The sequence below is a fragment of the Hydra viridissima genome, unplaced genomic scaffold (assembly GCF_058129835.1).
Source record: "Hydra viridissima isolate aposymbiotic clone 2 unplaced genomic scaffold, HvirCarnegie_v1 scaffold_5, whole genome shotgun sequence".
Taxonomy (NCBI): Eukaryota; Metazoa; Cnidaria; class Hydrozoa; order Anthoathecata; family Hydridae; genus Hydra; species Hydra viridissima.
In genome coordinates this window covers 4,577,025-4,604,475 of record NW_028324304.1, presented here as the reverse complement: position 1 = coordinate 4,604,475, position 27,451 = coordinate 4,577,025, and the positions used below count along the sequence as shown (strand labels likewise).

Below are 27,451 nucleotides of genomic sequence, written 5' to 3'. Positions count from 1 at the left end.
TATACAAAAAGCGAAAATTTATAAACGAATTTCTGTTCATAAGTTGAATTGATGAAAGAAATTGAGATAAATGAAAAAATTAAAATAAGAGTTTCTTGTTAAAACAGCTTTTTTTATTATCTTTTTTTTACTCGGAATATTTATATTTCAAGCGTCAGATTTTCAGTGAATTTTTCGTTCGGATTTAATTAAAATAACTAGGCAAAACAATCTCCAGATGATTTTTCAAAATATTGCTTTCGTTTTATTAGAAACAATATTTTAGGTAGGCTGTGACTTTTGGACTGGCAAGATATAATTAAAAATCCCCGATTTTTAAAAAAATATTTTATTTGTTTTCTTATCATTAATTTAACCTTTTACGCAGGTAACCTTTTTTTTTTTTTCTTACCAGCTAATCCAGCATTAGTAGTGCTTTTTCTTTTCATAATGCTCCGTTTATTTTTCCGTGTTTAGCTTACATGGGTCTTTACAGCTTCACACCAAGTTACAAAATATGCATCTCCAGTTAACATTAAAAGAAGAAGCCACAGTGGTATGAAGATAAAAACGTAAGATACTTTTAAAAGACCGTCTAGTTTTGCGCAAAGCATCAAAGCAAATAATATTTTCAACGCAAATAAGAATAACAACCATACTTTGCGATTGTTCGTAAAATAGTTGAAATAAGAAGAATTTGGACGGCGGCTACGACAGAACAGCGACAAACTCAAGAATAAAATTGCAAAAGCGTCATAAAACCACATAGGAACAAAGATGACATACCAAGACCAGTCTTTTCCAGTGCTCCCGTCAAGTTTTATGACAATCATAAGTAGAAAAAGTGAAACAAGCGCCCAGAACATTGAAACACGAGCGAGAAAACCCATTATAAAAATGTTACTAAATTAGTTTAAAAACTCCTCTAAGTTATGATTTATTATCTTGGTAGGAAATTTCAGATCGAACTCTTTCGAATAATTTATCGATTGTTTCTTGCTGTTCGGTAAATTTGTCGTAAATAAAACTGACAATAGGCGTTTGAGTTACCGTGGAGTGAGCTGGCAACAGAAATCTAATAGGAACAAAAAGAATTTATATTATCATGTAAAAACCCATTCAAAAAACTGTAATAAGAAAAGAGGAGGGGATTCTGTGAGAAGACAAATAAACTACCTTATTTGCTTCAAATTAACTTCTAAAGCTTTTTCAACATCAACCTGTAAAAAAAAAAAAAGAAAAAAAAAAAAAGTGAAGCAAAAACGTTTGAAAAAAGCGAAAGATTTAAGAAAATCATTTGAATATTTTCAGAAAGAGTTATGAAAATCATTTAAATTTCTTTCAGAAAAATGTTTAAAGACGATTTTGTGGTAAAACGCTGCTGTATAAACTTTTAAATTTTTTTTCAAAGTTTAAGATTATAGAATAGGTGCAAGTCTAAAAATCATTATTTTTACACTTGCAACTATTATAGTTGATGTGATAGGTTTTAAAACCACATTTGCTACCAAAATAAAAGTTAGTTTTATAAAACATGGATAACCTGACACCAAAGATGGTGTCAGGTTATCCATGTTTTATAAAACTAACTTTTATTTTCAGTAGTCTGATAGGTCAGATAAACTTATGGATGTCATGAGAAATTATTGCCAAGTTAACAAGAAAAAATATCTTTAATTGGGTTATTTTGTGAACAACAAGAACCCGTGCAAAGCTAAAAAAACTTGATATAAATTTGGTATGGAACAAATATAAATTTAATTCGTGAATTTTGTAAGTATAGGTAGTATACAATTTAATTGGTTGTACAATAAACTTTACCGCGGAAAAGTTCTCTAATAAATTTTACCGCGGAAAAGTTGTACAATAAATTTTACTGTAAGTATATTTTGTAATAAAAGATCATTACATAGGACAAAGGTCAATAGATTGTCTTTGCAATAAGCTCGCATTTTAAAATTACTGTTTTAAACTATACAAAAATACTTCGGGCTTTTTTGTTTTAACAAAGGCTAAACAGGCGAATACCCGATCCCGAACCTATTCCCATGTGGTCTAGTTTTTAAAAGCAATGATAATATCGAATATAGATCTATAAGAATTCTCGTTGCAAATATCACAAGTGTTTATTTAAAAAATCTAAAAGTTGACGACAATCTTTTAAATCTCAACAAAAAATACCTTGCTATGCAACTTTTGATGGTGTTCCGGAAGTTTCCAAATTACTACAGCTGTACAGAGACTGGGTGCAACTTCCACCTTAAAAAAAAAAGGTCTTTTATTACGAGCATCAGCCCCTTTTGGGGTCTTTTGTTTTTTTTTAATGACTCTGATCTTTCTGCTTTATCAATTGTTCGTTTACAATAAAAGATTGACTTAATCTAAGGAGACTATAAATAAGTACCCTCCCTAATATGTTGAACATGTTTAGCATATATTAAGAGAGGATAAGGAAAATAACATAAAAATGTACTAATTCCTTCAGATACAGTATTTAGTTAAAATGCTGTATCCGAAGGAAGTAGTACGTTTTTATGTATCTGAAGGAAGTAGTACGTTTTTATGTATCTGAAGGAAGTAGTACGTTTTTATGTATCTGAAGGAAGTAGTACGTTTTTATGTATCTGAAGGAAGTAGTACGTTTTTATGTATCTGAAGGAAGTAGTACGTTTTTATGTATCTGAAGGAAGTAGTACGTTTTTATGTATCTGAAGGAAGTAGTACGTTTTTATGTATCTGAAGGAAGTAGTACGTTTTTATGTTAGTAAAGTTTCTCTTAAACAAAGTGGGTGTGAAAAACCAGTTTCCTGACAATTTGAAACTTTTTAACAGTTCACAAGATCGTTTGCATAAGTGGATCATTGGCAGATATTTGCAGATGCTTTGTTATCTGCTTGGGAACCAAAGTGGATACATAAATGATCTGTTTCCTTAATTTATAAGATAGTTGAGCAAAATGTGAACTAAGGGGATGAAAGAGGGTCGATCAGATATCGATTGATTGATGCTGGAAAAAAATGAATGAATGTTTTTTTAATGAACGAATTTTATTATTCAGTAACCAAAAATGATAACTATAAATAACAACCATAAACAATAACTATAAATAATAATTATATATAATTACTATAAATAGTAATTGTAAATTATAACTATAAAGAAAGGTTTTTAGTCAAAGTTTTGTTGGTCATTTTTTGTTGAACATTTTCAAAATCGTTTATCGATTCAGAAATTTACTTTAAAACAGTTAAAAGTTCTGAAAATTTGATAACGGTATCCAGTGTACTTAAAGGAAATCCACTGTGACTAAAAGAAATCCATTGTGCTTAAAAGAAATCCATTGTGATTGAAAGAAATCCACTGTGCTTAAAAAAAACTACTGTGAGTAAAAGATTGTGCTAAAAAGAAATCTAACTCCTAATTACCTTCACCACTTCAACAACACCACTACACAAAGGTTCTGGCAATTCAGTAGATGAAAACAAACTGTCAACAGCAGTCTTCACAATCTCACCATAGGCGTTTTGCTTGGGGCTTTCCTCAAATGAATACCTCTCTGATTCTTCGTGACCCAAGTCAAAAAAATTTATTAAAGTTCCGTCCACAAACACTGATTCTAAAAAAAAAAAATACCGATAAAAAAGCACTAATAAATATGTACTAATAAAAACTTGCTTTTAATGCTTTTAATATCTCAATTCCACAGTAAACATTTTAATGTTTTAGAACAGGCACTAATGCATCTATATTCTTATTCTTAAAGTATTTAGTTAAAACATATTTTAACAGTGAACACTGTATTAAATATAGAACATTTATAATATACTATATATAAAATTCAATGTACCATTGATAACTATAAACTTTTCAGAACATGTAAACTATAAACTTTTTAGGACATGTAAAGGTTTGAACTTAAAATCATAGTTGGTAGCCATTTTAAACTTTTAATATTCAAATTTTTAAGTTCTTCAGTTTCTAAAAGTTTAACGTATTAACATACATGCTCTAAATTTTAAACATCATATAATAATACTCTATATATAATAACATATATCAAAGATTATTGTAAACTTTGTAAGACAGGCAAAGGATGGTGCTGTCAATTTGAAATTATGGCATCTAACTCATCTCTTTAAAGTTTAAATGAGATATTTATCTGATTTGATGTAACCCAATAATTACTTTTTATGTAAATATATGCCACTTAAATGTTAAATGAAAAATTTATACAAACTTTGTTTCTCTTTTCCTCTGATACCACTGGAAATACTGAAAAAAAAATTGTAATGAAAAAGCTTAAAAATTTAGCAAAAAAAAACTTTCAACACAAAAGATGACATAATTTAAATTAGAGTCTAAATACCTCGGATTGCTTTTGCCAAAATTTAGTGCATACTTGTACTTCTTTGGCAACCACAAGCTTATTGAAAATGTTCTAGAAATAAATAGATTTGCCAGAGATAATGGAGATAAGGATGGAGACAACAGAGCAAGATATGAGTAACTACACTAAAACAACATATTGTAATCATGCAAAAAACTTTTTAAAAATTGACTACTTGATTTTTCTTACCTTTTACTGATAGTTTGAAGAGAAGCACTCCCAATTTGTTGTCTTAATATGTTAATAAGCTTAAGCATATCTGTATCAGATTTACAGTTTAGTTCAGGAAATAACAAATATATTTTTTATACATTTACCACCCTTAAGTACCATTATATAAGCTAAAAAAGAAATCTACAAAAAAGTTTCTTTTTTTTAAAAAAAAAAAAAAAAAAAAGGGTTTCTATTGAAATATATAAAAGTTTATCAAATAATTAAAAAGAATTCAGCTTTAACTCAAACAGGAAATACTTCATTACATTAGCAACCACAAAAACATTAATACTGTTTCCCAAAAGTTTATATTTCTGCTTGTCTGTTGTTGCATCTGGGAAAGAGAAACAATCAGGAAAACATAACAAAGCTGCAATTTCCTCAGGTGAGAAAAATCTTAACTGCAGACTTTCCAAAAGCTTTACATTATGTTCCATGTCATTTACAGAAAGTGATAATTTTTCAAAAATTTTTTCCCTGTCAGCCAGAGCTAAGCATGTAAAAAGTGAACCACTGCCTTCTATAAATCTACTGTAACCACTTGTGAAACAACATGAATGAGTTGAATCACTACCAACAATGTCAAATAATGAATGATAACGATGCAAGATGCTACTAGGAACCAGGTACTTAGTAAAACCCAAACCCACCAAAGAAGTCCTCTTTTGCAATAAACTTAAAATATTATCAACAACTGGTGCAAAAACAGTAGCAGAGCTATTTTCAGAACTTATTGAAAGTTCTGAGTTTAAGATGTCGCTTATTTTCAACTGTTTGTACAGCTTAATGACATCAGCAAGCAAAGCACACACACATTTCATATCAATTCCTTGACACTCACATTCACTACCATGTAGACATAAAGGCATCTGTGTTGTTTTAAAATGAAACATTTTTTGATATTTTGCAATAAGATAATAGCGCATCCGAGAATTCGGGATACCAAAATCCATTGGAGACAATAAGAAAGATTGAGTATAATACCCTTTAGCTTTTAAAATGGCTAAAAAATGATTACAAGTATCAGATATTTCAAAGCCTTTTACATTCTCCAAAAATATGAAGGACGGGGGCGAATTCATTTTCTCAAGAATATGCATTATTTTTTCAAAACTTTTTGCTCGAGGGTCACTTGATGCTTCCTGCTTCCCTAATCTAGTATAGGGTTGACATGGTGGTGACATAGTCCAAACATCTGCATTCAACTTCTCCAAATCTTGTACAACTAATCCTTCTATGTTCTTTTGCAGTAACTTTGTCAATGGGAAGTTATGTTTGTATACATAGTTTGCAGAGGTATTTATTTCAAAAGCAGCTTGAACATAAGCTGATACACCAGCATGAGCAAGTGAATAATGAACACCACCAATTCCACTGTAAAACTCAATCACTTTTAAAGGAGCTACCATTTCTGTTAATCTATTTAATCAATTCTATATGTTTAAACAAATTACATGCAAAACAAAAGCAACTTAAAATGATTTACAATTAAACAATGAAATTAAGCAATCAAATTAAACCACTACATTAAAAAAATTAAACAATTAAAATAAAACAATGAAATTAATCAATGAAATTAAAAAATCAAGATAAATAGTTAAACTAAAATATGAATAAATTGTGGTACAAAACTTTACATTTATTCAGTATTGAAATAAATATATAAACCTCAAATCCTTTATTACTTACTTGACTATGAACAATGAAGTTAATCATAACTATGCATTATGGTCAAACAAAACACATTTCAACTTTTTATTAGCTCTATTAGTACTCAGTATTTAAGAATTCAATATTTATTAAAAATTCAACATTTACTAAAAATTCAGTATTTTCTAAAAATTTATTATTTATTAAGAATTGCTTGAACCTAAAAGTAAATTTGTAATAGCTTTATTTTCAGAGTAATCAAGCGCTGTGTGCCCATCAATATCTTTCAACTTTATATCAGCACCATAAGATAATAACAAGGTCACAATGTCAAGCCTATCACATGTAACAGCATAATGCAGTGGGGATTGTAAATCAGAATCCACAATGTTAACATTGCAACCGCGCTTTATCAAAAGCTCTACAATTTCAGAATGCCCTCTGTCAACAGCCCAATGCAACAAAGAAAGATTTTCACTATCTCTGCCATTTAAAATCACTGGATTGGCATCTAATAAACTTTTTACGCGTTTTAAATTACCTTCTTCACAGTAATGAAATATTGTTTTATCTTGCTCGCTGATTTCCTTTTCATCTGTTTTTACCATTGTACTTACAGATACACCCATACCCTCTTTATGATTGGTAGCGCTTACACACCCCTCTTTATCTGATTTCAAAGAATTGACAAGAGTTACATATTTCAACTGAGCATCTTCTTTTGAAAGTCCTTTAAAACTTTCCCAACTTTCCCACTTTGCTTTCCCAGTTATGTCCCAAAACCCAGGTTTAGGAATATTACAGCACCCTTCATTTGCTTGTTTGTACAAGCCATACAACATCAACATATTTGATTGGCTTATATTGGTCAAATTACGTGATTGTGAAATAGCTTCTTGAAATAACTTTGCAATATCGGAAGCAATTTCCATTGAAGTCATTATTTTTATACCTGCCAATATACTTAATTTTGAAAGGATTTTAAAATATTAAATTAAAAAAAGGTTGGTACTATTTGTACTTGAACTTAAACAAATCTGCAAAGGTTTTTTCACCATTTAACACAAAAATTTTGTGCCTATTAAACCAATATAAGTTCTTCAATAGGAATGACAAGGGAGATAAAAAAAAACGAGGCATAAGTGATTAAACTAATTAAATGTTAAGAATTAAGTTTGTTAAACAGATTTTTTTAACTAACAAATTTAAAAAAAGTAAAAGAGGAATAAACTTTAATGTTTTGAGGATCAAGGAACAAAATATGACAACAAATTAGCTTTGTGTATATATTAAAAAAATAAAAGTTTTAAAAAATTTAGATTTTGAATGATTCACTTTACTCTTCTTCTCCTTCGACTTGTCTTTCTACTTCTCTTGCAAACAAAACTTCATATTGTGCCAAAACTTTAAGCAAAGGTCGAGTTCTCTTCCACCAATACTCTTTGGGTAATCGGTTCCTAAAACCAAAATAATAAAATTAAACACAAGAAAAATGAAAAAAAAAAAGCATTACAGCAAATGGAGAAAAAAAACCTTTACTCACTTAAAGTCTGCATTTTCTCTTAAATCAAGTACTGGTGTGAACTGACTGTGGTCCTTTATATGGCCAAGAACACAAGAGGACTCAGGTGACATAGCATTTATTAAACCTGAAAAATACTGAATTAAAAGCAACTGTAGGGCTTTCAATCTTTGATATCAATATCAAAGTATTCAATAATATAAAAGTATTTTAATAAAACCAACAAATAAATTACAATACCAAATTCATCCTTATTATTTTCAATTTGTTGAAGTAAAAAGTGTAGTGCTTTTACGCCGTATCTAGTTCCACAAAGCCTATCAAATGATGATGGTGATCCACCCTACGTAACAAAAAATGCAGCAAAATTTACTTAAGAACCAATCTTTTTTAGAAGCTTTTTTTTTTTTCAAATGCATTAAAAATATTTGAGGTTTTCATATAAATTTACTCCACTTTTTGAACTTTTTAATATTCATCATAAATCTCCATTTAAGGATTAAAAACTAAAAAAAAATATAGATAGAGATTATTTATCACATACCTCCACTTAGAGATTAACAAAGTTAATTAAATTGACTCATTTACAGAAATAGTAATACTAATATAAAATTATTTAACTCTAGCCAAAAAAAAAAAAAGAAATGTTAACCTGTTGCACATGCCCAAGAACATTGCTTCTAACTATGAAGAGTTGTTTTCCTTCCTCTGCATAGAGTCTTGTTATAAAATCTGTTGTATAATTATTGTTGCAATGTTCAGCTCTATAAAATTTTGTAAACTTCATTAAAAGATTAAACAATCTTCAGTGGAACAACAACAAAAAATCAAAACAATGAAATTTTCAAAAATTTGATCTGATCTAGTAACAGTATTTTTAAAATAAAAAATGAAACAGAAAAAGAGACCTGAGAACCAAACCCCTTCTTAAACCACTGTAAGTAAATTTATTCTTCATATGATCTATGTTTCTCTGCAATAAAAAAAAAAAAAATCACAAAACAACTAAACTTAGTAAAAAAATTGAAGCTTAATTGTAATAGCTTTTGCTAATGTAAACTATACCTTAAGTTCTTCAAGTGTTAGTTTTTCCTCAAAGATATATGCAGAATCAGCACCTGCTGCGATGGCAGCCATGGTTGCTAAGTAGCCACATTTTCCTCCCATAGTCTCTACAATAAAAACACTTCGAGCAGTGCTACCAGCAGATTGACGAATTTTATCACAACACTAAAGAGAAATGATGTTTTTTAAATAGAAATTCATGAAATAAATAACCTCGTAACAATATCCTTACTAAAGTCACCTTTACATATTGTGTATAAGTTCACCATTTATAAATTCAGAAACATCAATTACACAGGTGAATGCAATTTTTTATTAAATCTTATTTTCTTAATATTTGCTTAAATCTAAATTAAAGTGTTAAATTAGAGAGTTGTTTATAGCTAACTTTGGTTTTTTGATTTCCAAAACAGCAACTGATTTTACCTATCATATCAAGTATTTGTTCTATACCATACTGTTTTTTTATAATATGAAATGTAAATAAATTGCATAGTCAAGATAGTTTATTAAATCATAACCACTCAAAACCATGTTTAATGATAAACAAATCTGAAATTAAGAAAATATAATACAACAAAAATAAAAGTAAAGATTAGCATATACATCAAAAAAAAATTTTTATGGAACAAATTCTTGTTTGTGAGAAGTAATGATTAATGTCTGGACTCTCCTTGAATACCCTAACAAAAATCTGCAAGCACATCTATGTCCTACTGGCTTTGATTCTTGTCCTTTATAATCCTAATATTTTGATGGAAATAATCATTTTGCTCATCAACCACTTCATTGAAGGTAGCAAGAAATTGAGGTGACTGTTGAGGAAATAAACTTTTGTACTTACGTTTCAGCCAACTGAAGCCATAATTAACCATTTTAAGGTCAAGAAAACGATACATTTGTATTCATTATAATTCAGTAACCTAGCACTCTTTTCCATATTCCTCTTTAGAACGCACTTGTAACCAATAAGATTTACACAAAATAAATCTCCATAATGGAGTAACACAAACTTTATGCTTTTCTTTGAACAATTTATAAACAAGTGCTATTCGTTTGGATCATATTGTTTTACAATTATCATAGTGTAAAATTGAGTATATATGGAAAAAAATATATATATATCCATATTGATTTTTATGTTTTTAAATTTGTATTGACATTTCTGAAAATTAAACTGATGAAAGATTTTCAGAATTACATTATTAAATTTCAGAACAAGTACCAGATGTGTATAAAATGGGAAACGGAATCTTCCAAAATGGAGAACTGAACCTACATTTTTTTAAATAGTCATTTGTTTGCATAAACTTTGTGTGTAAAAAAGTTACAGGAAAATTTTTATTTACTTTGTTAAAATGAATAAACAGAAGAATAACACAAATGTAAAAGGAATTGATTAGAGAAAATAAAAAACGCAAATAACAAACCTCAACAATGACATTTAGTGTAGTATCAGCACCAAGAGAGAACCAAGTCCCAGGAACATTGTTACTCATTGTTGCTGGAACTAGAACCATTGGTATTCTAAAAGAACTGTACTTGCTTCTTGCTTCAGTTAACTGAATCAAACTATTGAATGCCTAAGTTAAAATTTCCAGTTTACACATTTAAACTTTTAACAAAATTTATAATTTTATAAAAGTTGTCTAGATAACTAATTTAAAAATAACAAAAAATAATCTTCACAGCTGCATCCAAAAACAAGGTTTTAAAATCATCAAAAGAAACATAAAGAAAAAAAAAAGAAAAAAGGTTCAAACCTCAAATCCTCCTAAAATCAATAAACCATCAATGTGATGCTCCTTGAATCTGTTATTGATCTTGTCAAGATGCTCGCCAGGCAAAGTTCTTAAAAAAAAATTAAAGCTTTTCAACTTTTCAAATTTTTCGAAGCTTCCTTTGAACTTTGTTGAAAATAATTAACAACATTTTAATTAACTTTAATTTAATTTGTGTTTTTTCAATTATCATAAATAATCAGTATAACATCAAGATTTTTAAAAGTGACTCAAGTGATTTTCAAAAAAAAATCAAAAATAAAAACAACAAGAACATGTGATGATTAATTAACATGTGGTGATTAACATTTGGTGATTAATTAACATGTGATGATTAATTTACATGTGGTGATTAACATGTGGTGATTAATTTACATGTGGTGATTAACATTTGGTGATTATTTAACATGTGGTGATTAATTAACATGTGGTGATTATTTAACATGTGGTGATTAATTAACATGTGGTGATTAACATGTGGTGATTAATTAACATGTGGTGATTAATTAACATGTAGTGATTAATTAACATGTAGTGATCAATAAAAGTGCTGCAAGTGGAGAATCTCAATAAAAGTAAATTTTAATAAAAGTTCAAAGTTTATGAAATCTTGCTGATCACTGTAAGCAGAATGAATCTTTAAATATAGTTAGCAAAGAAGATAGGTATAAAAATAATATAAGTAATTTGAGTGAATCAATCAAATAAACTTTGAATCATATATAATCAATCTTATTTTTTCAAGATCAAAATCCATTAAAATTTACATTGCTCCTCCTATTTAGCATGCACATCAATTACACATATCCTAGCTGTATATGTGCCTGGAAAAGAGCTCTTCTGAAATGAGAATTCTAGAATAACTTTAGGTTTCATATGTTTTCCATATGTTAATAATATTGTTTTTAATTAACATGAGATATCTGATTGGTTTTATGCCCACATTTGTTATGATAATACTAAAAAATTTTGTGATAAAATTTCAACAACTTACCTTGTAACACCTAAAATACATCCACCCACGTCTGTCCACTTATCAACTTCAGACCATGTCATTATGTGAACCTAGAGATAACAAAGTAAATGAACAATAAAAAGTAATAAACAGTTTAAAAAATAAGTTTCCAAATTTAAGTGGATAAATTCAAGCAATTTGCTTCATAATTCCAAAAGGAAGTGTAAAGGATGAAAAGGAGAAAGGAATGATTGAGGCTTACAGCCAGAAAATGGTGGCAATCAGAGAAATCACATGTGGGCCAATCAATTAAAAATTAAAACTAAACTATTAAACTAGCCACAACTAAACGGTAGCCAAATTAAATCTTACACATAGAGATAAGCAAGGTATTGTGAAATTAGCTTTAAATTCTACCATATCACTGTCGAAGATCAAGTCTACACTGAACTTACTGATTTGTAAGGAAACAGTTCATAAAGCTTTACACACTAGTCCCAATACTATTTGATAAAAAATGGCTGAGGTTTAAACCTCCCAAGCACAAAGAGAGATGTTTGAAATTTTCTAAACTGAACATGGCATGTCAATGAGATAAGGTAAAATATTTGTTATTTTTTAGATAATGAGCAAACAAAACTGATTGAGTTTTATGCAACATCAAAAAAATTTTTTTATTTTTCTGAACTGCAGGTGATATTTACAGATGAAAAGAAGTTTAATTTTGATGGCCTCAATGAGTTAACAGGCCGTTGGAGTGATCTGCAGAAAGAACAAGAACATTTTTCCACCTGTAACTTTTAGAGAGGATCTCTAATGATTTGGCTTGGAATTTGTGCAATAGGCAAAATTAATTTTCAATACATATCTTGCAAGATGAGCTTCTCAGATTACAACTAAAGTATTGTTGCAAAAACTTGTGTTCCAGCAAGATAATGCTAGTATTCACATGTTTTTGCCATTCATGCTTGACTACAAATTCCTGGCTCACAGTTGATAAATCAATTTGCTGCAGTGGCCAGCAAGTAGTCCAGATTTGAATTCCCATGGAAAACATCAGGGGAATCATACAACACAGACAAAAAGCAATACAATAGTATCGCTTAACTAAATCTCAAAACTTTGAAAGCCTGTGTGAATTTCAAACTGGATATTCTAAAGAACTTGACTATCAAATGTGCTGGACAACTGACTATTAAAACACATAAGATGCTCAGCAAATTGAGTAATTTATTATATATCCATCAAAATAATAAATGCAGCTATAGAAAATAGCCAATAAATTCACATAAAAAGCCAGTAAATTCACATAAATGCATAAATGTTAGTTTCCCTCAGTTTTGCATTCCATTTAATATATCTTAAGGTATAACAACTATGGCTAAAAAACCATGGCTAAAAAACTACAGTATTGTGAAAAAGTTAAGAACCACTGAATAAAAAAAAATATTTTTTTAAAATAAATTTAATTAATTTTTATTCTAAAGATAATAAAATAGTCTTTTTTTTTTAAACATATGAAATAGAACATGAGAAAAAAGAAAATTTTTTTTTTTGGAAAACTAGTTAATAGAACCTATAAAAATAAGGATTAAATATTATGTGTTTGTTTTTTTAAATATTTTTTTTGTGAAAAAGTTAAGAACCACAAAGAAATTTTGGTGCTAAATGCGGCGGAAACGTCTTTTTTTAATTTATTTTTATCTTTTTTGTTTAAATATTTTATTAATGACCTGAGTCATTACCGAAAAACCAATAAAAGCATTTTAAAAAAATTAATTTTTTAAATACTTTTAAAAAAAGTATTTAATTTCAAACAAAAAAAAATCTTTTCTTTTGAAAAAATGAGCAGAAAAGCTATTACCTAGAAAGACTGTGTAAAAGTGGTGGAAGGAAGGTAAATCGGCTCGTGAAATTGGAAAAATAATAAAGCGATCACATAGTTTGGTGCTAACAATCATCAAAAGATTCAGAGACAAAATCTTACGTTGATCGCCATCGCTCTGGAAGACCGCGTTTGACGACACCCAATAATGATCACTTTTTAATCAGGTTGGCAAATAAAAACCTAACCATGAATTAAGAAGGGAATGGAAGCTTTCAAATGGACGTCAAGCATCGGCATCACTTGTGCGTAGGAAACTATTAGCTAACAATATGTTATGGAAAAAAGCTGTTCTAAAACCGCGACTTACCAAACAACAAATAAAAAAGCGAAAAGAATTTTGCCAAAGCATCAAAGAATGGTCTAAACAAAAATGGAGGACAGTAATGTTCAGTGATGAGATGAATATCGAGGTTGATAACCAAAAAAACTGAATTATGATTCGCAGGCAGCCTTCAGAAAAATATAATCTCGAATGTATCGTTCAAAGAACAAAAAAAGATAGTGAGTCGGTTGGAATATGGTGCGGCATGACATATTATGGTCTGGGTATGTTTAAATTATTTGATGGTCAACTCAACTCTATTTATTACGCCGATATTTTAAATAATAACTTGTTACCGTCAATTGATGCACTGGAGTAAAGCGTTCCGTTCATTTTTCAGCAAGACAATGCACCATGTCACAGGGCTAAAATTGTCTCTGAATGGTTCGAAAGCAAAAATAGTGAGCGCCTAACTTGGCCACCAAATACCCCAGATCTAAATTGCATTGAAAATCTTTGGAGTTGGCTTGATAAAGACATTGCCAAGAAAGCACCAAGGAGCCTTGAGGAATTGCGCAATATTTTATCAGCAATACTTGGAAATGTTCCCAAACATATTTTAGAGAATTTAATAGACTTAATGCCAAATTGTATAAATGAGTGCTTAAAAATTCATGGTAGAATTACGCGGTATTATGTAAAAATTACTGTTTTTTGTTCTGTGGTTCTTAACTTTTTCACAATTTTTTTAAAATAAAAATTACCTATAAAACTTTAAATATATTTTTTTTATTTGTTTAAAAGTTTTTATCATTATTATTATTTTTTATCTTATTTGTCTATTTTCTAAAATTTATTATTATTATCTTTTTACCAGAAAAATATATTCGGTTAAATAAAAATTTAAAAATAAAAATAAATTATGATTTGTTTTTTTGGTGGTTCTTAAATTTTTCACAATACTGTTTGGCTAAAAAACTATGGCTAAAAAGTGGGTGCAGCTATAATGAACGGCTGTATTGTGTGTTTGTGTGTGTATCTATATATATATATTGATTTGTTAGTATCAATAATGAAATATTTCAGTTAAGATAAAACTAAATACACTGTTTTAGTTAAAAAATTATATTTTAAAAAGTCAGAAATAAATATAGTGTAATTTACCTTGTTTTCTAATAGCCCATCAAATCCATTTGTAATTCCCAGGACAGAATGCCCATGATAAAGTGCTGTTCTTACATAAGCACGCACTGCAGCATTCATTCCAGCAGCTGGTGCACCAATGTTGATAACTGCAAGAGTATAACCCTAAAAAAAAGATTTATCTCACATTAGCAAATGCATTCATCTAAATGATTTGAAATAAAAAAAAAAAAAACTCTTTACAAAATATCTACCTGCTTATTCTCAGTTGGAGAGGAAACACGCTTCAGCGTTGTATACATTTCTAAACTTGTTTGGAAAGCACTAACAAAATAAAAGCAATTAATTTTAAAATTTTTATCAATAAAACTATCTTGCAATACAAAGATAAAATGAGAAAACCAAGCCATATTCAAAAGAAGAATGAGAGATAATCATAAGAAATCAAAACCACATACTTTCCTCTTAGCTCAACAACTTTCTTAAAATTTTTTTCTTTATAAGCAATTTTAACTTCATTGCACTATAAAAAAAGTCAGTTAAAAGTACAAAACAGAATTTTGTCTTTAACATTTCAGTCAATATTTTAAAAAGCAAACATAGGTAATTGTACACACCCACTCCACACATTGATGCAGAGGTCTTGCAATAACTTGAGAACCATTCAAACACATGACCATTGGTTCAGATGCTACATTAGCCTCAATGATTGAAAGTGCAGCTTCACAACCAAAACGACTTGCCTATATAAGAGAAATCATAGAGCTAGTATTATTTCAACATAAGAATAAATTCATTATCGAGTGCAGTCCAATTTAGTTTTTCTAGATTTCTTTAGCTAAATTGTACTTTCAGATTAATTGCAATTTCTTGAAAAAATCAAATTAATTTTTTTGTTAAAAAACATACAAACTTATTTTAAGATATGACAATTTCACTTAAAAGATTATTAATATTAAAATTATTATGGTTATTTTCATATAAACATTAGAATGATACCAGCAGTCTATCAAAAGCAGAAGGTCGACCACCTCTTTGAACATGACCCAGTACTGTAACACGTGTATCTAACTTTAGGCAGTTACTCAGCAGCTAAACACAAATATAGAGACACTCAAAACTCTTTTAAAAAATCATCTGATTTTATAAAACATAATTCATAATAAAGTGTTTATTTTTAAATAAATTACTCATCATTAATTATTTATCATTAAGATTAACTCAATGATTTCTTTCAAAATGCATTCAAACTGAACATACTGTAGAACTGAGCATATTTTAATCTATTTTTTTTAAACTTTATAATTTTTTTCCTTTTTAATATTTTGTTTACTAAAATTAATTTATTAAAAACATGAAAGTTTAAAAAGGCACTTACTTTTAAAATGAGGGGGACTGAAGTTATTTTCAAAATGAGGGGAACTTACAAAACAGATCATGACTACTTTTGAATTGCGCTGTTCGATAGTAAAAACACATTGTAGAAGTATTAGACTTAAAAATGTATTTTTAATAAAGAGTTTTGTTAATAACAAATAAAAGTTCTTGCTTTAGTTTACCCTGTCTATTTTTTGACAGGAATAAATTTTGTAACGGTTTTACACACTAAAAAAAACAAAACAAAAAGATTTAAAAAAAAACATCATGGAGACCACACAATAACCTTTTATCAACTACCAACTGATATTCAGTGCTATAAAGATCCAGTTGTTGCAAAATGGTGAGACTTATACAACTTTGTGGATGGTTTTGACAGTCTGAAATGTTTAAAACCTGTTTGTACCTGTCAAATAATACATTGAGTAGGAGCTAATCCTGAAACTGCTAAGACAAAGTCTTCATCTGAAGAATAGATTTCCATGTCTATATTCAGTGGTTAAAAAGTTTATATCACACTGTAAATACTTGAAAATCTGAAAAAAGTCTTCTATGTTATGGAAACTTCAAAATTTATTTTGTGGTGTATTGACTTTTTCATAGGCTGCAATCCAATTTCAGAATTAGATTTTTTCATAGGATATCTTCAAACAAGAACAACTTTACACAAGTTTGATGTTTATAGAACAGCCCATCATTGTGTTAAGACTATTGTCCATTTTTCTGTAGTAGATAAATTTAGAACTTAGCATTATACTAAATTATTGTACTGATTGCTTAAAAACTGGTTAAAATTTTACATTTTTACATTTTACAATTTAATCCTGAGAGATATTTGTAAACAAAAATTCTTTTAATAAATGTACTTAAAAATTTTAATTTTTTTAAAGTGTTCAGTTTGTACCTATTTTACTCTATTTTCAATAATAAATTTACAAATTGTTATTCTGTGCTTATAACCTTTAGAAATAATAAAAAGAATAAATAAAATGAAAAAAAAGCAAAAATTTTGGAAAACTACAGTTTTATATGTGTTTTTCACAATCTTTTTGAGGTTACAATCCTAATTGGTTCTATTGTTAGTTCACCAACCAATAAAAAAACTACCTCTTTGACTTGATTTGCTGTAATAGGATTTCCATGAATATCCTGAGCTCCCTCAGATATAATTATGATGCTCAAAAGCCTTCCTCTCGATCGAATCTAGAGAAAAAAAAACAAAAAAAAAAATTCTAAATTTGAGGATAAATATATTTACTAGTTAAATATTTTTAATTTCAGTCTGGTTATGTGGTTGGAGTGATTAAACCTGGTTATGTGGTTAGAGCGAGGAGTAAAACTGATTTTTCTACAAGATTTTTTTTATACAATTATCAATTTATTTTACTTTTCTAAGCTTAAAAAATCTTTTGACAAAATCAAATAAATCTTATTTCTGAATAATTAAATTCAACCATCACAACAAAAGGTTACCATAAACTCAACTGGGTATAGTAAGAACTGTATAAGCTTCATGATTACTGCAAAAAAGATGAAAGCTTGGGAATAAGTAAAAATAAGTTCATTCAGAAAATGATCAAGATCTGTGAATTGAATAAGGGAAGTTATTTAGGAAAGGTAAAAAAAATCCAGTAAGATGTTGCAAGATCTTGAGGTTGATGAGTCTTTATATTTAGTCTCTAAAGGCACGTATAACAACAAGAGTCCAAACAAACTGCAAAATGATTAATGGTTAATCAAAAAGAAAAAAAGTTTATATCACAAATATAAACAACTTAAACTGCTTTCACCTAAAAAATATCTTTTTCCTTGACTTTATTTTCTATATGCATTATAACTGTTGAAATTAATGCAATCCTCAAATTTTCATACTTTTAAAAAATAATTCTTTTTTAACATTCTAGCCTCAATAAACTTAATCCATGCTTTTTTCTGCCATTCAAATGGAGCATAAACTTAGATTTTCAGCAATCCATTACCTTAATCCAAAGGTTACATAATGCATAAAATATCTATCATAATTACTATTATCTTTCATGAAAAATATTAAATAAAGTGCATGTTATTTGAGATAGATTAAACCAATAATTTTTAGAAGTTTTAGATACCTTTTTCAGATTATCACATAGCTCATTCTCCCAACCATCTTCAGGTGGCCACTCTGGAATAAAAATCTAAAAAAGAATGAAAAAGAAAAATCTCAATAAAAAAAACAAAATATTTTCATAAATTAAAAACAAACAAAATATTTTTAAAATATTAAAACAACAAAAGCTACTTGCGTTCAATTTTAAATAAAATTCTGAAGAACTCATTAAAGTGTAACTTAATTCTAATGATTCCAATCATCAGAGATTGAATAAGAAAGAACTCATATTACACTACACTATATAACATCAACCTAAATTATGAAAAGTTCTGGAAATTTACTATAAGTAAGTTGACATAAAACAAAATATCAGCAAGAATCAAAGAGAAAACTTTGATTACATTCACATGGTTACTTAGCGCACTTGTAAAAGATTGCACTTGCATTACATCACTGAATTTCTGCTAATTTTGTTAACTAATTTAACATTCTTTCTTTATTGATCTTTATTGAAACTGAGTTAAATATTGACTGAATAAAGAGTTTCTAGAAAAATTTTATTATTTAAATTGATAAATATCATCACAATTATAATATAGGTAAATTACATAGATAGAAGCAACATAAATAAGTGGTAGAGATTTTGATATTTTTTCTTGAATTACAGCGTCATGTGTTAAGTAAACCTAGTTTTAATGTATACATTTGTACACCTTGTATAAAATATACATTTAGTTAACAAAGAAAAAAAAGTGAAACTTAAACGAAATTTTTACCCAATCAGCACCACAGCTGATGCCTGCAACAAGAGCCAAGTATCTAAAAAAGAAATAATTAATATTTTTTTCCTTTTAACTCTAACCCCACACTCTTCATCTTTAAAATGTGTTCCTAATGTAAAAAATAAAATTTATACTATGAAAAACTCATAAGACTATTTTGAATAATACACACAAGTAGCTCAACACTGACAAAAATATAAATTATTCATCATTATCTGACAAGGTTTTAAATTATGTGAAATTTTATGACGAGAACTATTTTTCTTCCAGTTGACCCTTCAGAGTCAAAATCAACTTTACCATGATAAGTTGTTCAATACTCTTATAGATCTAAAAGTCAAAAAATTAAATTTACTATTGCAATGAATAAAAATATCAAGAACTGAGTGATTAATTCTCACATTTTCCATAACAGAAAGATCGATTTCTATTTTTATAATTTTCATTTTCTATTTTCTATTTTATTTTTATTTGACACTACCGTACATATACCATATCAATCTCTGTTGTAAATACAATGGTTGGTGATAGTCCATACAATGGTTGGTGATAGTCTATACAACCAAATCAGTAAATTAATTTCTTTTAAAAATCTTCATAACTTTCTTCAATTAATGAAATGATGAAATTAAACTGATTTTAGTTTACCTTTTCTGATGATTGGCAAAATGTAAACAAAAACAAAATTATTGATACTTTTTTGCTTCATATAAAAAGTAGAAAGTAAGGTTGAAAATGTATTTAGACGAGACACAATAGGAACCTTGGCTTATACATTTACCATCAACTATTTATTAGACTGTTTATTTCACAATTGGTAAAGCAGCATTTGAGTGTTTTGATGTTGTTTTTTAATTTGCTTCTTGATTTACTTGAGTTGATTTTGAAAAGAGTACATTTATATAGTAAATAATATCTTATTTAATCATCAATACTCAAAGATTTTTTTACCCACAGTTCCTTCCCATAACTTCCAAAATAAATGCTCTCTGATGACTAAAGAAAAAAAAGTTAAGAAAAAATTATTTAAACATCACAAAATAAAACTGTAAAAAACAATTTACAAATATCAAAAACAACAAATAAAAAATTTAATAGAATAAGACTATAATTTTTATAATTTCAGTTGTTGAGATTTGGTAATTTATATTGTATTATGTTAATTATGTTAATAATATTAATTAATATATATGGTAATTTGTCTTTTGATTTTTGTGCATAATTTTTCTCAACAAAAAAACAAAAAAAATGTTTTAATAAAAAAAAAAAAACATTACTAGCATCTAAATTCACAAAATTTGTTTCTTCATATATGTAACTACTTGAAACTGAATGCAGTTAGCATTCAAACATGAAGGTATTTATAAGATTTTGTTGGCTGTAGAAAGCTTGTTAAAATCAAAGCAAACTCATTTTTCAAATATCATCTTAATGCGGGAACTGTAAACTTTACAGAAATCAGTATGCCATCAAAATTAAAAAAAAAAAATTTTTTAAAAAAAAAACTGTTTTTTATTTTATTTAGATTTTTATTTCTTCCTTACAAACGGTGAATCACAACTGTAATACTCCATCCTTACAAACGGTGCATCACAACTGTAATAAGTTTCAACCTACTTCTTGTTTCACTGGTAGCAATTGCTATGGTTGTGGTCATAAAGTTAAAACCTTTTTTTTTCAAGTAATTTTGAACTGAGAAAAAATTATATTAGCAACTTTTATTTTAAAAGCTTTTAACATTTTACACAATAAAAAATATATATATTACCTTTCCGCAGTTGTAGAAATAGCGTCAACATTTTCAACAATTCTAAAAAACATAAATTGAGATATTTTTTATAATAAACCAAACTTTAAATTTAAATTTAAACAAAAATTTCAAACATAAATTTAAATAAAAAAGATTTAAATTACTTGCTATTTGTATAATTGCTATAAATAATAAATATAGAATAAGTAAAGATTAAATTAAGGTTAAAAATCAGGCAATAGAAAAAGTCATTTCCCCTAACATTTATTTTCCCTTAACCTTTTTTATTTTTAAATAAATTCAAAAGATCATATAAATTACACTGGCCTGTGTTAAAATGTCCCTAGAGATTTCTAAGGTTCATAATGAAATTTGTTTTCTAAATCCAAATCAAGCATTCATATTGCTCGATTAGGTCAAGTTTTTGAGATACAGATTGAGCTCTTTAGATGATATTTGAGAGCTCAATGTCCATTTGACTGTGAGCGCAAGTGGTTGTGTAGTATTTGCTCATCTCCTATAGATTCTGCTGTGTGTGGGAAAGTAACTTTTAGAGACAAGCAATCCAATAACTCTGTTAGTAAAATTCCTTTACCATACATATTTCAGAATAAGGCTGGGCTTTAAGGTGCAAGAGTGAGGGCAAAACAAAATTTGTCATTTGATGTACCTAGGCTGCAAAGAGTAGGCAAAGTAAATGTTACAAACTGCAATTTTGCATGACCAACCATCAAAGTAAGATTATAATTATTTAAAAAAATAGAGTTTTTGACAAATCAAAACATTTTTTTTAGCCTATTAAAATTCTAATTAAGTATAAAAATTGCAGATTTTCCTTGTATAAAAATTTTGTTAAAAATGTGGAAATGAGGGTCCAGTGTATTAAAAACATGCAAGTCAAGTCTGTGAATTTTTTTTTCAGGTGCCAATAAAAAAGAACAAGCACATTGTTGTCTACCCTGATATTCTTTCTCTCATTAAACCACTACCATATAGTCCAGGAGTTCCAGTTCCTTCTCCACCTGAAAAAACTGAGCTAGAAGAGGATACAGAGTGTATAGAAGTGAAAGACACTGACACATCTGTGACTTTTGAGCCTTTGTCTAGTATGACTTTGCCAAGATCACTGATTCAAAGTCAACTAATTGACTTCACCAGACATCCTGGTCTTTCTAAAGAAAACACAGATCTTCTTGGCTCCTGTTGTAGTGAAAGAAACCTGCTCTCTAAAGAAACTGCATACTTTTGTATCTATTAGTCATTCAGTTTAGTTAACAGAAAGCTATAAGAATATGAAAGTATTGGTTAATGCAATCAAGTACCATTGGTTAATATGTGGTGACATCAAGGTAAAAAACATTTCATAAGTTTTTGCTTGTCATTACAAGACTTTTCAACATGTTAGCAGACTATTGTTGGTGTCTTAAACGCAACAAACCAATATCACTTCACAAGCAGAAGTCATTAAGGACTTCTTTCTTTAGGAAATAGATTTTTTACATTCTTGGGTAAGTTCATAAGTTTTTTGTAAGTTTTAAGTTAAAAAGAAATTAAATTGAGTCATGATGTTTTTTTTTCAGTTTAAAAATAATTATGACAAATTAAATAGCTTTGATGGAAATGACAGATTTCTTGAAAAATGATGTTTGTCTAAAAATAATTGGTGTGCTGTCAAAAACCTGACCTGATTGAGAGAATAAATGTCATATTTGGATTTAGGAGGTCAATTTTGTTAGGGATTACCTAAGAAACCCCCAGGAACAGAAATTTTTTTTTCACACACAGGCCAGTGTTATTTATGCATCATGGTGCATTTACTTCTTAGAGACTTTATAGGAAATTAAATTTCATAAACAAATATTCTTATTACAACCTTCATAGTTGCCGGTAGTCCTGATATGAAATTTGGGATTTTATAGATATGCTATAAATTAAGAAAAGTAACCTGTGAAGGGCAGAGTCAGCACCAATTGTCATATCAGTCCCACAGAAATCATTATCAATGCTTCCAACCTAAATAAAATGTATAAATTGCAAAGGTAATTGATTTATTTTACAACTTATAAGTAAATACCTAGTAATCAAAACATTTATATACACAAATTTAAACAGGAAAATAATGCTTTATTAAAAAAGAAATATTAAGTGTGGTGAGTTATAAAAACAATAATTCAATTAAACATAATGTATATTTAAGCTGTGTTGTTGTATATTTAAATAGGGTGGTGTTGTATATTTAAACAGTGTGTGTTGTATACTTAAACAATGTACACTTAACTATCTGTTACATTATTGTAACTGTAATTTAGTTTTGGATGAAAGATAAAAAATGGTTTTATTCAAATCATTTTTCATTGAGTTTAGATTAAATTATTCAGGAATATTGACTTCCATACCATTCCAACGATGCTTAAAAATGAACATGTTTGGCAATCTTCTTCAGTAATTAAACCTAACAAATCAAAGAAAGGAAATGTTAAAAAATCCTCAAAATATAAATTGATTGGTGAAAAATTCTAAAACTATTTTTCAATAATTTAAGCTTAGCATTTTTAATACCATGCAAAGATTAGTTAAACTGAATAACAATAGAAAAGCTTAAATTATTTAAACAAAAATAAAAAAATTTAACAGGCACCACTTCAAAATTGTTAAAAAACAGAAAATTGAATTTTTAAATGACAGAGAATTAATTTTAAAAAAAAGATTGTTACTGAAGATGGCTTACCCTCACTTTGAAGCTCTTGAAGTAGTGATGGCCATTCTTTACGGAATATATCAGCTCCAGTAAGGCTCCCATCACCTCCAATCACAACCTGGAATTTATGGTTTTCAATAGTGAAAAAAAAAGATAAAAGTTTCAAATAGTCGCAACTACAATTACAAAAACATTATAATAAAGATAAGTTACATTCTCACTAGGTTAGAGATTCTCCTTTGTACAAGATTTAAAGCAGCTTTCTTACGGCCTTTGCGTTCCCGAAAATCTTGGCATCTAGCACTACCTATCACTGTGCCACCCTTTATAATAAGAACACAAAAATTATTTATATAGGAAAATATTGCAAAAATTAATAGTATAGATTAACAATAGCACTACTCAAGAAACTATTGTGGTTTCTCATATCTAAACTTGATTTATAAATTGATTTCAGTAAAATGTGCTTAAACCAAATGTGTTTGTTCAAGTTACAATGAAAATGCAAAAAGCTCATGATCATAACACTTTTTTAGACCTCGTTAACTTTTTTACCCTCATTAAAACCCATCAGTGGAATCAGTTATAGCTCTTCCACAGCCTATTCAAAAAGCCTTTTGAATATGTGATTCATATATATATATATATATATATATATATATATATATATATATATATATATATATATATATATATATATTCATTCATATTCTGAAAATTTTTGATCTGCAACATTTTAAAGTAAAAAAAAAAATGGCATTTACACCTAAACTTTATAAAGCTTCTGCTTTTAAGAGGGTTTCCTGATTAGAAATTTTTACAAACAAAAATGACTCAACAAAAAGTATAGTATTGTATAGTACCTTGTTTAGTATACCGCTTACATCTTGCCAACATATTTTTCTTATGTTATCACCACCATCAACTAACCCTTGGTAGCCCTAAAATGATTTAAATAATTTTTAAAACTGTATCTACATAGGAGACTTTCTCAAAGACATCTGAAAAAAAAAAAAAAATTTTTTAAATCAGTATTTTCCTAGATTCTCAAAATATCATTTTACAACTAAATCACATAAAACGATAGAGTTTAAAAAATATTTATCCTCAATTCATGAAAAAAAAAATTGCATGATAAAAAGAGAAGATGGGTACTTTTATAAAATCCATTAGGTGAAATAAAAACTTTAGTTTCTCAAAGAGATAATCATAACAGCAGTATGTTAAGAAAAACCTCGAAATTTTGATACTGTCTGAAACCTTGATATTTTCAAAGCTCAATATTTTAAACCCTTTTAAATAAATATTTAAATATTACAATACTCACCCAATGCACAGCATACATCTCTGCGCCAGCATACAATCCCATTCGAATGGTTGCTCGAATTGCAGCATTCATACCTATTTGAAAAGTAAATTTATACTCTTCAAATCTATTTTTTATTTATTTATTTTTAACACGAATTGAGAGATACTAACCATTTCACAATTAAAAGCATATGCATACTTAACCCTTCTAGAAAATTAGGAGAAATCTTTTAATATCTATCCAGAAAAATTTTACTAATAAAAAAATTTAAATCATAGTTTTTTATCTTCCAAGCACAATCCTTTTATTAAAAATAATGATAATTTTAGACTATTGTAATTACCTTGAGAATCTCCACCACTGGTTAAAACAGCTATACATTGCCCAGTGCCATCAACACCTCCAGATAATGACATTGTTCTCTGAACTCTCCTTTTGCTATTACAATCAAATTTAGAGGATAAATCCTTAGATTTAGATGGGGAACCGTGTTTGACTGATTTATCTTCATTTTCTAACTGTTTCGTTGAAGCGTTGTGCATATGCCATTGGATGGCTTGCGATACTGCACGAAATACGTGTGATGCAAAACTTAGAAAATACCAAATCATGTTAAAAGTAGTTCAGTCAAGGTGTAATTTAAACAGCTACCAGAGCTACCACATTTTAAAATTTACTAGCTGCTTCGTGAAATCATGTAAGAATATCATTCATAACGTATAGTATAAAAACAAGTTTCACCACGCACCCTCCACCTGTATGTTTTTAAATCTTTAACAGCACTGTTATACTCTGATTTCAAAATAACAACTTTGTTTTGATTAAATAAAAACTTTGTTTTGATAAAAGAAAAACTGTATTTTGAAAAAAAAAAATTTTTTTTTTAAGAAGCGGTTAGTTTTCGAAGTACTTTCACAAATTAACCAACAGTTTGATTGAATGTGTTTGTTTATGTTATTACTTAAATTGACGGCATTTGATGTTTAAGGAACTTTTACCGATTAATCTTGACGTCAGTCGTTTTTGTCTCCAAAATAATCAAAAACTGAGTTAATACAGCTCTTTTGACAATTTTACTGCTATTTTTTTTTTGTTTAAAATTAGAACTAACTAATATACCTTAAATTCAATTATTCTAAAAAGCGAAAAACCGCAAGATGTGTACAGTGGCGTAGGGAGGGTTATTGGTCCAATTTGGTGAAAAGGGAATATCTCCCCTTTTAAAATATGAAAGCTTTCATTGGCCTATTATTTTAAAGTTTTTTTGAAAAATAATTTCTATGTATGCCATAGAGTATATCTTTTGCCTAAACTCTTGATTATTTGGTTAACACTGCCCATCCTCTGATCAAGAATTCCCGTGCCTTTTTTAGGCAAAGGCATTTGTTTCCTTTTTATTCTTTCAAATACTACCCTAATAAATCACCCATTTTGTCATACGTCAGTTTATTCTGTACTAAGAATCTTTATTTTTTCTCCAAAATAATTTTTTAATATTTTTCTTCTTTTTTTTTTGGCATCTTCTTAACAACTTGATTTCTCATCCAGATTATCGCTTATTTATGATCAGTTACAAAATAACAGGCGGTTTCTGAATGTTTTGATTATTTTAGGTGTAAACGCCATGACTGTAAAGAAAAAAGACCAACAGATGCTGGTCTTATATGAACGCTTATTAATTACTGAATAAAATTGCTTGTTAGCTAAAAGCTAAAATCAGCTGTAAAAGAAGATGGCCACCAAGTTTTGGTAAACGCACACTTGCATGCTTTGTTTATTTAGTTTGTTTTTTTTTTTGTTTTTTTTTTTTATTGTTGGAACGTGCAGCTAGGTTTTCCTTTGTTGATGTAGTTTACTTTACTTTATTGAACGGGGGGTCTCTTTTCTTATTGTATTTTGTTAAACGGTTATCTTTGAAGTATAGAAACTTAAAATTGATTTTTCACGGGTACGTAAATACCGTGTATATATATACATATATTCCTTTTATGGTTCTGATTACTCTGTTGGATAAAATCTATTATCTTTATTTTATTGGATTTTATTTCGAAATTGAGCTCTGAATTGCTTTTCGAATAATTTTTCCCACACGTTTGTAAAGAGCAAAAAATTGCGGAACGAGAAGGGAATTCATAAAATCTCTCACGCTCTTAAATCTTAACTTTTTACTAACATTTTGCGTAAGTTGAACCATAAAACAAAGAGTTCACAAAAATAACTATTTGATAGGATCAACAGTCCAGGCTAATTTAAAGTCTAGGCTAACTTAAAGAACAAAAAAAAAAAAAAAAAAAAAAAAACAAGCATGGAGGAGGCAACTTGTGAGTAAAAAGAAACTTCTTTTTACCACATTGATTTTTAAAGTCAAAGTGGCAAACAAAATAAATCTAATGAGTGGCCATCAATCATTATTTGAATTAGTTATTTAAGAATCCCTATTAACCACTATTATTCTTCGGAAAAAATTTTTTTTACACAAATCGATATTATTATCATTATTAGGTAGACACACAACTTTAACTACATACAACATAATTCAGGTTTTTCGGTATTGCCAAAATGAACCCTTTAAAATTGACTCATTTTTTTAGAAATCGAGTG

At 28.2% G+C, this 27,451-nt stretch overlaps 4 protein-coding genes across 4 annotated transcripts; all 4 read right to left on the bottom strand.

Annotated features, from left to right (window-relative positions):
• Positions 1–312: 312 nt before the first annotated feature.
• Positions 313–4,693, bottom strand: LOC145188879 (uncharacterized). Its single transcript, XM_090089299.1, has 7 exons — positions 4,556–4,693; positions 4,346–4,417; positions 4,217–4,251; positions 3,405–3,595; positions 2,161–2,238; positions 1,156–1,199; positions 313–1,054 (listed from the first exon to the last, which is right to left on the bottom strand). The coding sequence occupies exons 1-7, from the start codon at positions 4,621–4,623 to the stop codon at positions 910–912; spliced, it is 633 nt and encodes a 210-aa protein (XP_089945425.1). The 5' UTR covers positions 4,624–4,693; the 3' UTR covers positions 313–909.
• A 54-nt stretch (positions 4,694–4,747) lies between these two features.
• On the bottom strand, positions 4,748–5,988 carry LOC145189495 (tRNA (cytosine(38)-C(5))-methyltransferase-like). The gene has a single exon (XM_080066143.2). It carries the CDS (start codon positions 5,986–5,988, stop codon positions 4,801–4,803), a length of 1,188 nt encoding a protein of 395 aa, XP_079922269.2. The 3' UTR covers positions 4,748–4,800.
• Positions 5,989–6,013: 25 nt separating this feature from the next.
• LOC145188946 (acyl-CoA-binding domain-containing protein 6-like) lies at positions 6,014–7,170 on the bottom strand. The gene has a single exon (XM_080065462.2). It carries the CDS (start codon positions 7,168–7,170, stop codon positions 6,433–6,435), a length of 738 nt encoding a protein of 245 aa, XP_079921588.2. The 3' UTR covers positions 6,014–6,432.
• A 331-nt stretch (positions 7,171–7,501) lies between these two features.
• Positions 7,502–25,806, bottom strand: LOC145189050 (ATP-dependent 6-phosphofructokinase, muscle type-like). The gene is made up of 26 exons (XM_090089296.1): positions 25,194–25,806; positions 24,869–24,942; positions 24,405–24,482; positions 23,763–23,864; positions 23,572–23,659; positions 23,240–23,295; positions 22,789–22,856; positions 20,862–20,903; positions 20,045–20,089; positions 19,088–19,130; positions 18,331–18,396; positions 17,330–17,425; positions 15,845–15,937; positions 15,463–15,588; positions 15,304–15,368; positions 15,100–15,169; positions 14,867–15,010; positions 11,592–11,662; positions 10,580–10,667; positions 10,247–10,399; positions 8,817–8,981; positions 8,660–8,724; positions 8,404–8,515; positions 7,992–8,094; positions 7,773–7,878; positions 7,502–7,686 (listed from the first exon to the last, which is right to left on the bottom strand). Exons 1-26 carry the CDS (start codon positions 25,459–25,461, stop codon positions 7,566–7,568), a joined length of 2,508 nt encoding a protein of 835 aa, XP_089945422.1. The 5' UTR covers positions 25,462–25,806; the 3' UTR covers positions 7,502–7,565.
• Between the last annotated feature and the right edge of the window lie 1,645 nt (positions 25,807–27,451).

What these genes read in the sequence shown, in the direction of transcription:
- LOC145188879 (XM_090089299.1), bottom strand. Translation starts at nt 4,623, where the DNA reads ATGCTTAAGCTTATTAACATATTAAGACAACAAATTGGGAGTGCTTCT. An exon ending in CAGAGGAAAAGAGAAACAAA is followed by an intron (nt 3,596 to 4,216) that starts GTTTGTATAAAT and finishes TTTTTTTTTTAG; the next exon opens with AATCAGTGTTTGTGGACGGA. An exon ending in GTTAATTTGAAGCAAATAAG is followed by an intron (nt 1,055 to 1,155) that starts GTAGTTTATTTG and finishes TGTTCCTATTAG; the next exon opens with ATTTCTGTTGCCAGCTCACT.
- LOC145189495 (XM_080066143.2), bottom strand. Translation starts at nt 5,988, where the DNA reads ATGGTAGCTCCTTTAAAAGTGATTGAGTTTTACAGTGGAATTGGTGGT.
- LOC145188946 (XM_080065462.2), bottom strand. Translation starts at nt 7,170, where the DNA reads ATGACTTCAATGGAAATTGCTTCCGATATTGCAAAGTTATTTCAAGAA.
- LOC145189050 (XM_090089296.1), bottom strand. Translation starts at nt 25,461, where the DNA reads ATGATTTGGTATTTTCTAAGTTTTGCATCACACGTATTTCGTGCAGTA. An exon ending in TAAGCGGTATACTAAACAAG is followed by an intron (nt 23,865 to 24,404) that starts GTACTATACAAT and finishes CTTATTATAAAG; the next exon opens with GGTGGCACAGTGATAGGTAG. An exon ending in GTTATGGGAAGGAACTGTGG is followed by an intron (nt 19,131 to 20,044) that starts GTAAAAAAATCT and finishes TTTCTTTTTTAG; the next exon opens with ATACTTGGCTCTTGTTGCAG.